Source organism: Anopheles aquasalis, chromosome 2 (assembly GCF_943734665.1).
Source record: "Anopheles aquasalis chromosome 2, idAnoAquaMG_Q_19, whole genome shotgun sequence".
NCBI classification, from domain to species: Eukaryota; Metazoa; Arthropoda; class Insecta; order Diptera; family Culicidae; genus Anopheles; species Anopheles aquasalis.
Window position 1 is genome coordinate 28,997,501 of NC_064877.1, and position 12,640 is coordinate 29,010,140.

Sequence of the window (12,640 nt, forward strand, 5' to 3'; positions counted from 1 at the left end):
CTTTCTTTTACTATTCCAGCTGCTGTTGCTGCTGCTCTTATAATTTCCATTCCATTTCCTCTTTCTCTATGTGTCTGTGTGTCTGTCGGTGTGTTTGTGGATGTGTGTATCTCTCATATACGACGGTAAAAGGATTCACCAGAGGGTTTGGTTTCTTTTTTTTTGTCGGTGTCTGTGACTAAGTGTGTCTGTGTGGGAGTGGGTTATGCATCCCGGACAGTAACATCTGTCTGATGTCTGTGGATTTCATGGGTCGTTCGGGGGTCTCTGAAAATCCTGTCCCACCCCTGGCACTACCACAACGAACACACCATGCAGAACCATTGCAAACCAGATTGCATTACCGATATCATCGTACCGTGGCAACGATTTCTGCGCGCTGCTGGCCTTCAATCTTCCGTTCTGGATGCTTCGGTCACCCACCCGGCGGTACCCGAGGGGGAGTTTGTGTTTTTATTTCAATTTCATGATAATTAAATCTGTTCATTTACTATTTTCTCAGCTGGATACAGCTGGAACAGTGTCTGTGTCTGTGATTCTGTGGGCGAAGGATCATTCGCTAGTTGATCATCGCTGCTGCTGCTGCCACTGCTCTTTTCTGGGTTGTTTTTTTGTTAAACTATTTTCTTGCCGTCTCCTTGCCGTTTTGTAAACATTTTTTCATCTTGTTCTATTTGACCTCCTACCCCACCGTTGAGGTGGGGGTGAGTTCCTGGGATGCCAGTAGCTAGCCAGACGGAGGTGAAGGTTTACTAGTGGAGTGTGTTTGTCTGTGGTTTTAACATTCGGATCTCTTTTTGTCCCTAAAATGGCCACCAGCGCGCGCTCTGCCAGCGGGTCCACGGATCGCTTCACGAACCTGCAAGCGTTCTCCCTACGGGACCGCCACTGCTCGTTGCTCGCTCGATGGAAATATGAAAAGTATCACTCAATCTTTCCGATAACCGTGTACGTGTGTCTGTTTGTGTGTCTGTGTGATTTATGAGTACATCTTCTGCTTCTGCGTTCCGCTTTCATGATTTTTTGTTTTTCATATATTATCATACTTTAACGAGTGGTTTTAAAAATTAACTTAATAACCTTTCCTCTCTTCTTCTTTTCTTTTTTCTCTTTGCCAATCGCGCATTTCTTTTACTAGACCACTAGAGAAGGAGAGCAGAAGATGCCTGTTCATCGCTGATGCTTCATCGCGGACAGGACTCGCTCGCTCGCTCGCTCGTTCGCTCTGCGTGTTTTTTGTATGGTTTGACCATTTCAAGGCCGAAGTAAGGATCTCTAGCAGCAGGATGTTCTTTCGAAAGATCATCCGGAAAATGAAAGATCTAGAGAGAGAGGAAGCAAAAAGAGAGAGAAAAAGAGAGAGCGACAAAGGGAAGATGGCGATGTACACTGGCATGTACCTTGGCAACTCTAGGGCCACTCTGATTTCAATGCACTTTCTCTCTTTCTCTCTCTCTCTCTCTCTTGCTCTCGCCCTTTCATTTTTTCTCTTTCTTATGTTGTGTCCATCGGAATGCTGAAGTGTGTTTTGATTTATCTAAGGTCGGTTTCATTCAGTTAACATCACTCTATCCACATGCTATAGAGACATTGCTCTTCACCTTCTTTCTCTCTTTCTGTCTCTCTGTCTCTCTCTCTCTCTCTACCTCTCTCTCTGTAGTCCTGGCTAATTTCTTTTAAAATTGATTTAACTCATCCTGCTGCTGCTGCTGCTGCTCTTTCCTGCTGTTGCACCGCGCGCGTCGTTGCGATGATCGAGGGTAGCCAAGGAGCACTGTGTGGACTGTCCGTGCATTTCCGACCATTACATTTCTCTGTTTTCTCTTTTTATTTTACTTTACTATGAGAGATACCTAAAGATTAGATCATTTTAACAGACTTTGTTTTACTTAACTTACTCCAATCCAAACACCGAGTGCCGACCCTTGACCCTTTTTTACCCCGCATTCGTTCCTTCGCCTTCATCGACATTACCCATCGATTGCTGCTGCTGCTGCTGCTGCTGCTGGACACTTAGGTTCATAAGCATTACCAAGCGCTGCTCCTTGTGCTACCAGTTGGCAAGCACACCCACATACACACCGAGCCCCACTTGGCCCATTCACGATGCTTGTGCTTCACCGAGTTCGTCCTGTTTTGTCTTGAATGAATTCGAATTCGGCGCTAAAGGGTGTGTGCATGTCGTTGTGTGTTGTGTATGAGCTGCTATTCCCTCTTCTTCTTCTACTAGCCAGGTTCTCGGTCATTCGTCGTCCTCATGTCAGTTCCTCATGTTTCTCGACTGTGTATTAATGTGTTAGGCTGGATGCTGCTAGAGTAAATTTACAATCAACGCGTCACACCAACGCTACTACATCACTCACCACCAATTACGAGGAGGAGATTGGGCGGGAAAGGGGGGAGGGGCACCATTACCATAACCCCCGGTGACAGTGGCCACTGGCCAGTAAGTTTTTCCTACGGGCGTTCGGAGAATGGCGGAAAAAAAAACTATTTCTAAGGAGAAGGTGGTGAGCTTATTCACTCCGCACACCCCAATCCCCATCGAAGGGGGCGTGCGTGAGGGGGAAGAAGAAACGAACCGAGAACACTGTCACCGGAGGTTTCATCGAACGGGTTGAAGCCTTCGCTGTCGCAGGTGCGTCTCGGTACGCGGGCATCCCTTCACGATCGAAGAGCTTCGTCGCCTCCACTGACAGCATAGTCGGCACCAACCACTACCACCGTACAGCGTGTGGGCGAGAGGCCGGACCGCGGTGGTATCCGTTCGCCAGCGATGGTTGTGGTGATTGTGTCTCCGAGTGGAGGAGAACAGTGACGGAGAGTGGCACGTATGGTGCGGTATGATGAAGGGACCACCACCACCACCATCACCGTCCTTGGCGTGGTCATCGCCGTCGTCGTTGTGGTTGTGGTTGTTATTGCCGACGTTTGGCGCCGGCCGGCCAACAAAGGGAAGCAAGGGAAGTGGCCTCAAGGTGCAGTAAGGTGAAGCGGAAGGTGCACGGGTGCTGGCTCGAGTCCTGGGAGTCCTGGGAGTGCACCGGTACCACGGTACGGACGGTGCGAGCGCCAGGACGCTCAGTAGGGCGCGGTGCAGCAAACAGGCTACGACGGTAAGGGTCGGGCTGTGCCACCGGAACCACTCGGAAGCCGCATACCGATGGAGCAGAGCCAGGACGAGACCAGCACCGAGGCCAGCACCAACAGCTGATGGTTGTGTGGCGTGCGATGATGCGGTTGTCCCGCGCGCTGCATTGCTGCTGGGTACTCCCCTGGAAACGGAATGGGAAACACCTGTCAAATTTTTCCCTCAAACTGTTCTTAACCAGTTGGACAGAATGCTTTTTCTCAGTTTTTTTTTCTCTTCTTCTTCTCAGCTTGCTCCACGCAAACGCAAATCCACGAACCACCGCGTGAACCACCATCATCATCGTCACCACCATCATTATCACCAAACGGCAACACCAGAGTACGCTATATCGGGGTATTTTGTTTGAAAGATTTTACAACATACAGGCCATGTTTTTTTAGTGCTAATAAGTACAATATGGGAGAGCACATTGAATTGTTCATCAGTTGACGCCATCTTCCGAAAAGTCATTTCACCAAATATTAACTTTTCTCCGATCACTGACGACGTCGGATTAAACTCGTGTTCTAATCAGCATTACCAGTTGGATTTGTACTTAATTTAATGATTTAAAATTTGACCACCTGTGGGACGCTTAGTGACCAATCATTTCTTATCATTTGACGAGAGACAATTGATAGCTCTCGCAAATCGTCACTTTGTCGATTTTCGGGATCAAAAAGGGCGCTGCACGAAGCATCTGGGCTCAGAATTGAATTTCGTTGGTTTAACAGAATTAAAATGATTTCAAAATCATGAAATTTTGGGCCAAAATTCAAAAGAAACTTTATGCAAATATTAAACATCCCATTATCGGGCAGTTATGCTGAATGTTCGTTTGTTACTCTCACTCTCCAAATCATGTACTCTCAAACTTCAATCGGGGGGGGGGGGGGGGGGGGGCGGCATCTACCATGGCCGAAACGGAAAAGCAAACATCTGGCAAAGTGGCCTAGATAGAAGAGAGTGAGCCAGCGTGCCAGCAAAACTTTGCCGGATTTATTTATTGTATCTGATCGCAATAAGCAGAAGATTATTAGTAAAGTTGAAAAGAATCGAAAATTAATTTAGCATAATCTGGAACCATCCGGACGGTGCGCACCGGCCCGTTCCGTTTGATCAGGAAAGTTTTCTCCGTAAAGAGTCCTCCAGGGCTGTGCCTGTTCACCGGTATCAGGGGAAACAATTTACTTCAACTGATAGCTCAGCGAAATCGGCTGGAATACTGTCTCTCAACCTGGACCTATTTTAAAGTCCCCCGCTCCCCAGTTCAGCCCCAGGAATCTGTAAACAAGAATTGATTCGATTTTAATGGGCTCGCGGCGCGCGGATACAAGCGGTCAGCACGGTGAGCAAACGAGTGACCGCGAGTTTCCCTAATCTCAATTCCATTACAGCCGTCCTCGAATGGAGCCGGATTGGATTGGCGTAAATTGTGGCCATGTCACCACGCCCGCCATACGGTCGTGGGCTCGTTGCTCGTTGCCCACATTCTTCGCACCGATCCACCAAAGATTCCAGTGCTGCGACTCTGCTTGTTTTGGATTCTCCTCGCCACCGTGAAAAGCACTCGTGGCCCAGTACCGGACAACGGGACGACGAACGTCCCCTTTGGGCGAATGGTGATTTATTGACATTTCTACTGCGCTCGTGATGGCAGCAAGAGTTGCGCTCAACCTCAACCACCAACCAACTCGATCCACCGATGACGCTGCACCGATAGCGCCTGGTCGAAAGATGCAGTACGAAATGTGAATCGGTCCAGAGCACTGCTCAAACAACGGGAAAGATATACACTTCTGCGACGGCTTCTATTGACCTGCATAACCGAGCTTCCCAAGCCAAACAGCTGGTCAGTACGGTTTGTAATGCAAGCCAACAGTAGCAGTAGCACCATCGGGACATGGTCGTGGTCGACGTCGTCGCACATTGCGGGCCCGGAGAGTCCAAGGTAATCTCATAAAAGTCCATTATTGAAACCATCAATCACGATTCAAAACATTTCAGCAATATAAACGGGACCACCGAGACGGGCGCTTCGTCGTCCTTTAGGTCTTCTGGCCGTCTGTCCGTCCAGCCCAGTGGCGCGGAGAGGGCTTTGGCGCAGGAAAACACTAGGGAATGTAACAGATGCTACGCATCGACCGTACCTTGGCAGCCGGTACCTTAGGTTGGCTCTTCCGGTGGCGATGGTGATGATGGTGGTTCGTTCGTTCGTTTGGTTTCGATATGAATTAGTGGACTTACCGTTTAGGACGTGCACGGTGACACTTTTACTTTTGGCGTTGGACGGATTGCACGTGTACTGTCCGGAATCCGATGGCCGTGCGCTCTGGATGAGCAGAAACGAAGTCGTCGTGTCGCCCTTCTCGGTGATGACGGAGACGCCACCGCGCGGCGAATCGTAGCTGATGATCTGGAGGAAACGGAGAAAAATAATAGCAATAAGAAGAAGAAGAACGCCACGGTGTGATAGTAGTGAGTGATGTAATATGACAGCTGCTGTCTAATCAAAAGTAAACATGACGTCGCGCCAAGCAGCCATCTTGTCGGAAAACGTCGGAAAGCAAGAATCCATTGTTGAATTCCTGGTTTTCTTTTTGGCAGAAGTGTCCCTCTATGTCTCTGTTTTTCTTACGTCCAGTGATTACTCCGAAAAACTCTGAAAGCATAGTGCCACATCAGCAGTAGCTCTCGATCATTCGATTCCGGATCGCTACTCGACTTTGCTGCATGATTAATGACAACCAACAATCCTCTATCCATTCGCAGTTGCACTGCACTGCCGCCAAATGCCAAATTTGATGCAATGGAATGGCTGTTCCCACTTGTAGCGCAGTCAGTCCCCAGTCTGGGAACGACTTGTTGAGTGTCACCCCGATGGATGATGACTCGCATTCGATTGACGTTCCTGGGGTGTCACCTTGCCTCGCCTCGCACGTGTGTCAACAACAGTGACGTGCGCCCTCTGCCAGCCAGCACCATATTAGGTGTGATCTTAATCATCGCCATTACGCGTCACCGTCAAAACCATCCTGTGCCTCGGTTGTTGGCCAATGCACGCTTTCGCTGCGCTGCGCCGGATCCAGTGGAGAGAGTTTTTTACTGAGGGCAGAAAAAAAAACAGAAAACACCCAGGATAAACCGAATCCATCGACCATAAAGCTTTCGCTCTGGGCGCGTTTCGCGTGCGCCACGCTGCACTGCACTCCTAACCACCCGTAAACCCCCCTTTCCTGCCAGCTCGATCTCGTCTCGTAATTCTGTTTCATGAATTATTGATGAGTCAATATTTGTGAGTTTGGCGCAGCTGGTTCAGGCGCTAGTGCGGTGCAAAAAGGTGTGCCAGAGTGTGTGCGCCCAGGGATGGGGTGGTTGATGGTTCGGATCCCTTAACTGCCGCACCTTCCCACTGGAACCTCATTGACGCCCGCGTGGAAGTTGTGCCGCGCGCCCTGTGGCCCCTCGGTCTTCATTATTTGTTTTATTTTATTCCAGGTTGCGCGAACTTTGGGCTCTCGTGGCCGGTGGTCCGTGGTCCGTGATGGTGAGCCAAAGCAAAACCACAACCTTTGGAGGGCTACAGGTAGGACCGTTTTCTGGCCGGGTTCCCACCCCTCCTCCTCACCGTGTAACAGATGTATGGTTGGTTGCAGCAGCAGCAGAATGGCCAGCGGAGGATCCGGTTTCCGCTTTCGGGCTTCCGGTGTTTATCAGCAACATCAATATCAGATTTAATACAAACACCGGATGGGTGGGGTCGGTTGGTGGCCACCAGGCCAGGGGTAGTAAGCTCCACGCCCTGTAAGCCACGGCCGGATGTTGGGGATTTTTATTCGTTTTTTCACCGGCGCTCTTGTCGCCGCTGTTGTTGTTGTTGTTGTTGAGGCTGTGAGGTGCTCGTTCGGTTCAAGACGCGTTTTGACGACGAAACTCACCTCGACACACTCGCGCAGCCAGGATATGGAGAAAATGTAAATGGATTGGAAGGTCCCGCGAGAGTCTTTCTGCGAGTTCATCCGACGGTTCGAGGGCTAACGAGACTCGAGATTGAATTGACGCAGAAAGTGTCTAAGCACATTTGAAGGGATGAAGACTGGTGGGACAACAAAACAAAAAAAAAGAATGAAAATGATCGTGAAAATAAGGCGGAGAGCGAACAACAGTACCGGGTTGAGATGCTGTGAGAAATAATAATAAACTCGACACTCATCGCCATCATCATCATCTACAGCAGGATGATGATGATGATGATGCACAGAAGCTCGAGTGCAGCGTGCTGCACACCTTTCCCTTTTGTGTGTTTTCGCATCACGCTTGCCCGGTTGCCGATGCAAGAGGACTGACACCAGTGCAACAGGGCAAACCATTTTTCCGACCCACTTAGCACTGGCAGTGGTTAGCCGTTTGTGCGCTTCCGTGCATTTCGTGCGAATTGCTGCTCTGGCATGGCTTGGTATGGCCTGGAGGTAACATTGGTAGTCCGTGATAGTGCACGGTACCACGAAGGTTCATTAAAATTTTCCCAACCAGCTTGCGGCACTGCATGAGGATGAGAAGAGAAAGAGACAGAGCGGGAGAGAACGCGTAGTTGCTCGGCGAATCCGGTTACACCTTGCGGGGTTCATGCAAGCCGACCATATTGGCCTCGAGAAGGCATTGCAGCGTTACCGGTGGCCGTTGAACACACAAAAGGACTTACGAGGTCCATCAAAAAGGTACATAGACTTGGAGACCATCACGTTAAATATTGTTTAAAGGGGGAAAAAACCGTTTGGGTAGCCATCTTCAATTTCCTTTCAAAATTGAAATTCCTTTTTCTAACCAGAACCCGTTACATCCATCCGTATGGAGTGAATGATATAGGCATTAAAAAACCGCAATAACAGTTGTTTATCATTGATTCCAAAAAGTCTGTTATACTATACCAGTTTTATTGCGTCTGGTGCTCGATTATTGAGGAACAGGAATTTTCGATTGCAATTCCGGAACACTAATTAAGTGCATTGCTTTGCATTTCACCACTGGAAATGTAACATGCTGTCATCGTAAAGCATCAGTTCTAGCTTTGCAACCACTCAATGTTTGTGACAGAATTCTAATGCTATCGTTGTGGTTTTTGGGATATTTTGCCAGGGATCTGATATGGCTACCATTTTGAATACGATTTGAATATCAATTTCGTTTACGTTTAACCAGTTTCAATGCAAATGTTGAAATGTGTTCCCTACACAATCTCACTGATCAATGAGCTGTGCTAGTGTTTTGATAATGATCCATTTTTATAGAATAAACTTGATTTATGAGCTATTGAGACCGTTGAGCAGTGGATGGATTTGTTGTAATAAATGTTTTGCAACTGGGACATGAAAAACATAGCAGATGTATGATATCGTTAAAAATCACGTTTATTTTCTACTTTTGTTCGGGATTGAATAGAATCGCCTGCGGCTTAAACAGATGCATTCAACATTAATTAAGCTGAAATAATTTCAAGCCTCTATCTTGTTTATCTAAAATCCGTTGGCTTTTGCTTATTGGAAAACTGTTTGAACATAAAATACAACTACATGAAAACAATTGCAGAATTCTTTTAGTTAAATAAAAATAACATGTACTGTATTGAAGCATGATCTGTAAAACAAATTACAGAGATTGTAAATATATTCAAACCAAGTGTCAACAGAAATATGAGTGACATTGATTAAAAACATACATATTTGTGCTTTGGGAACATCAAATATGCAAAATCCATTTGAAGTTACCTTAATCTATAAAGACTACTATCGTCAACTATCAGTAGAAAAAATATTTTACTGGAATAAAGTGCCTTCGATAATTGTTCTTTTATTAAGACCTCATTACTGTCTGCCATTTCCACGGTGCATAATTCGTAGCTGGTACAACGTGACGTGTTTTGCAAGATGCTTTTATCGTTAACGGTCACTTTGCGGAGGAAACCATTTTCCAATCGCTTCTAATCATGACCATAAATAACGAAACTCCTCTCGAGACAAGGGAAACCTTGTTCTTCTCGCTACAGATCCACTGACTGGCAAGGAAATAAAACTCTGGCGCCCTGGCTGGCCGAATGTTGTGAAACGGAAACGAGAATGAAATAATAATGCTAGCAAATCGATAGTGGGATGGAAAATGGTCGGGAAAATCGAACACCTAAATGCTTTCCTTTTTGTTTCTTTGCTCACTCTCCCAATAGGCGATCGAAATTTCGCGAGCACCAGCTGCTGTCAGCGGGTCGCGTCTGCACGCTGTCTGCTGCATTTCGATTTTCCACCTGACGAATTTCACCAACGGGCCGACGTGACGCCGAAATGCGACGCATTTCGCTGTCCATGTCCGTGTACGTTCAATATCCTATTAATTCATTTAGTTTTAGTCTCATCTCTTTCGTTCCGACGGGTGCGCCCCACCGAACGACCAGTTTTCATTTTATTCCCCTGGCACACATTTCGCTTTGCAAATGGCGCGGATCACGCGGCCAGCACGATGCATTTCCGTCGCGTCCTTCCACGTGAGGTCAGGTGTGTATCTGTGAGTGCGGCAAGGACAGTCGGATCAGAGTGCAGTGATGCGCCAGGATGTGAGCGAAGCCTCGTTCGCTTAATCCACCCGTTCCCGGCGCAGTGCTTTTCCGCGTGCAGTGCAGTGCCAACGGATAAACGATGGACCTGGCAGCCCATTTTTACTGTCATTTATGCAGACGCGTTGGCACAGAGGCATCGCCATCGTTGTTGAGCAAACCGGATGGACTGAACTGCTGCTGGTCCCCCTTCTCGGTTTGCCAAACGGCAGCTCCCAGGAGTCGGTTCCGTCCGGTTTCAGTTCAGTGCAGTGTAGTGCAGAGCAGTGACCGTGCCCTGCCACTGGCCATGAATATGGTAATGGATTTTACGGGAGAATGGCGTCCACCTCGGCTGGCATATAAATTAGCTGTGCGCGAGAGACGAGGCGGAAGCAAAGCGAAGGAAACAGACAGCAGATCCACCATCCGTTTATGCTCTTGTCCTTTTCCACCCCGCGCTACCAACCTTGATGTTGATGTGATCGGCACATAAAAATGGCAACGAAAGAAGCACAGCAAGCAACAGAAAATGGGAAACTGCGAGCGAGAAAATATGGAGTGCAAAGTGGCAAGTCAATCCCCGCCGTGCTCTTGTCCTCCGCACACTCTCAATCACCTCGCCACATACATGGCCACTGGTAATGCAGTGACCGCCCCATGACCGTGCAACGAGATTTTACCGTCCTGGCATACCAGCTCGTTACAACACAACGCGAACCATTCGGATCAGATCACAGTCGCCATTGGCGATGCCAAAGGGTGGGGGGAGCACCATTGCTGAAGGATTATCGAAGGACACTGGCCATTGCACTCCGTGTGCGGAATCAATTATCTCGTTACGTGTTTCCGTGCGTTATCGTACGAGAACACATCGATCGATTGTGTGTCACTCGGTCACTCTGGCTTGATCAGGATCCACTTAGGATCACAGAGGGGCTACACTGACTAGGGTTGTGGCATCTCCATTCAGAATGAGGATCGAATCGGGTCGAACGAGAGGAATCGCTTCCCCAAGCCGAGAATAATTAATCCATCGACACACGACGACAAGATACCGTAGGATAGATGTCCGGAACAGCGTGCATGCACGGAGCCAAGGCCACTGGTTACTTACCGCGTTGTTGTGATTCCAGAAGATGTAGGCTGGCGGCTCCGGTGAGTCCTTTACGACGCACGTCAGGTTTATCGTGGAACCGCTCTCGATGTACAGATCGGGTGCACCGATGATTTCCGTCGATGGCTCTGCAGAGTAGATGAGAGTAGCAGAAAAAGAAGATGCATAATAAGTGAAAGAAATGTTAAATGTCTTCAGGTTTTGTTTACGTATTTCTTGTATTCGGTTCTATTAAAAGATGGTGCCGGTTTTGTTTTAGGGAACGATCACAGTCTCCTATTTAATTTAGTTTTAAAGTGAAATGAATTATCTTTGCAATGCAATAAGTGAATGGCTCTATTATTCATTTAGAGATATTTTTACCTAAAGTTAAAAATATCGTGTTTTGGGCCTGAAAAGTCAATTTTGCGGGGAAGTTTAATAGTATTCCTTCGATTGTAGAAAACGGCTGCTGAAAGTTATCGTTTGTTGGTTTAAACGGATGGTGAATATGCTCTGACACAAAAAAATGTGAACGCTGGCTTCAAAATTTTAGAAGTGGAACGTTCAGCTCAATTTGATCCAAACAATAAGAAGACCGTGCGGCGTCTTGCATTTCGAACCGCTACAATTTCTGGCTAGCAAACGGTTAGAATGGGAAAACCAACGTGCTTAAACTTATTTTTCTACACGATAACGCTTAATTACTTGTTTCATAAAAATGTAAAAAAGTAACGGCGATGAGGAATATTTTGATTGACCCAATCGATAGTTTGATTAAAAAAAGAAAGGTTATTGTTGAACAAAACAAATCGAAAAAAAAACTAAATAATAGCTTAATAGTAATACCAAAAAGGGATGGATATTCATCGATCCAACATCGATCGAGAGATCGACCCTATAATCGCCTTCCAAATTACACGGGAACACTAATCTGGGGCGAGAATCGTCCACGACAGTGACTGTGGAATGTTTCAAATGAATTTAAACACCAGAAGCAGGGGCAGAAGCAGTCGCCTCCGTTTTACTAGCCACCGTGTCAGGCCATCGATCGATCGGTTCAGTGCCCCTCTCCCATTCAATGAGAACGCTCCGACGGTTATGGACCGAGGCACGAGCGGCCTTCCGTTTCCCCGTTCCATTTTCCATCATTTCCTGCTATTTCATTTGAGCGAAAGATTTATGCTCCCGGCTGGCTGCCCTGGAAGATGATGATGATGATGATGACAAGGTACCTCTCTGCCGGCGGGGTAAGGTTGGGCCAGGCCGGGCACGGACAAGGGAAAATGGAATTTCCTCCGAGGCGAACCATTCAGTTTCCTTCCTTTTGATCCCCATCGCACACAAAAACCGGTAAGACATAGCTTATGTGGCAAGAATGCCACCATTTTCTCCCCTTTTTCTCTCCATCTCTCCCTTTCTCTCCTCACTTCGCTCTTCCTTTCTTTGCTTTCCTTCCCCGAGGGTGGCATAAGGCTGCCCCCCCCCCTCCTCTTCTTCAGTAGGAACGGGAAGTAAAAAGGGTTTTCCGTGTCTGGTCTCGCAAAGGAAAGGTGCAAAAGGTTTCGCCAATGTTTGCACCACTTCCCTTCTCTCCCATCCCGCCCACCACTGCTACTAGTTCTCGGGTTGTCGGGCGTTCGGCTTCGCTGTTTACAATCTGACCTCTGCCCTCCCCGGCAAGGGCCTTTGTGTGTGGCGGTGTGTGCGCTGGTCGGTGTCTTCTGTTTGCGGGTTCTACGGGGTGGACAATATTACGTTTTGAAACCGTCGCCCTGGTCCGGCTTTCTCAGGTTTCCGTGTTCCTTGGGAGGTCAACGAAAGAATCCTT

At 47.7% G+C, this 12,640-nt stretch overlaps 1 protein-coding gene across 2 annotated transcripts in view; it reads right to left on the reverse strand.

Annotated features, from left to right (window-relative positions):
- Positions 1-12,640, reverse strand: part of LOC126570309 (nuclear pore complex protein DDB_G0274915-like) — a 77,214-nt gene that overhangs the window by 119 nt on the left and 64,455 nt on the right. Inside the window, exons 4-6 of one of the 2 annotated variants that reach the window (XM_050227982.1) lie at positions 10,831-10,958; positions 5,381-5,549; positions 1-3,297 (exon numbers count right to left, since the gene is read on the reverse strand). The exon at positions 1-3,297 is cut by the window's left edge and continues 119 nt beyond it. In XM_050227982.1, the coding sequence (XP_050083939.1) occupies positions 2,606-3,297; positions 5,381-5,549; positions 10,831-10,958 (989 nt within the window). In that variant the 3' untranslated portion in view covers positions 1-2,605. The remainder of the gene's footprint in view (positions 3,298-5,380; positions 5,550-10,830; positions 10,959-12,640) is intronic. The other variant, XM_050227983.1, reaches the window with a different exon arrangement.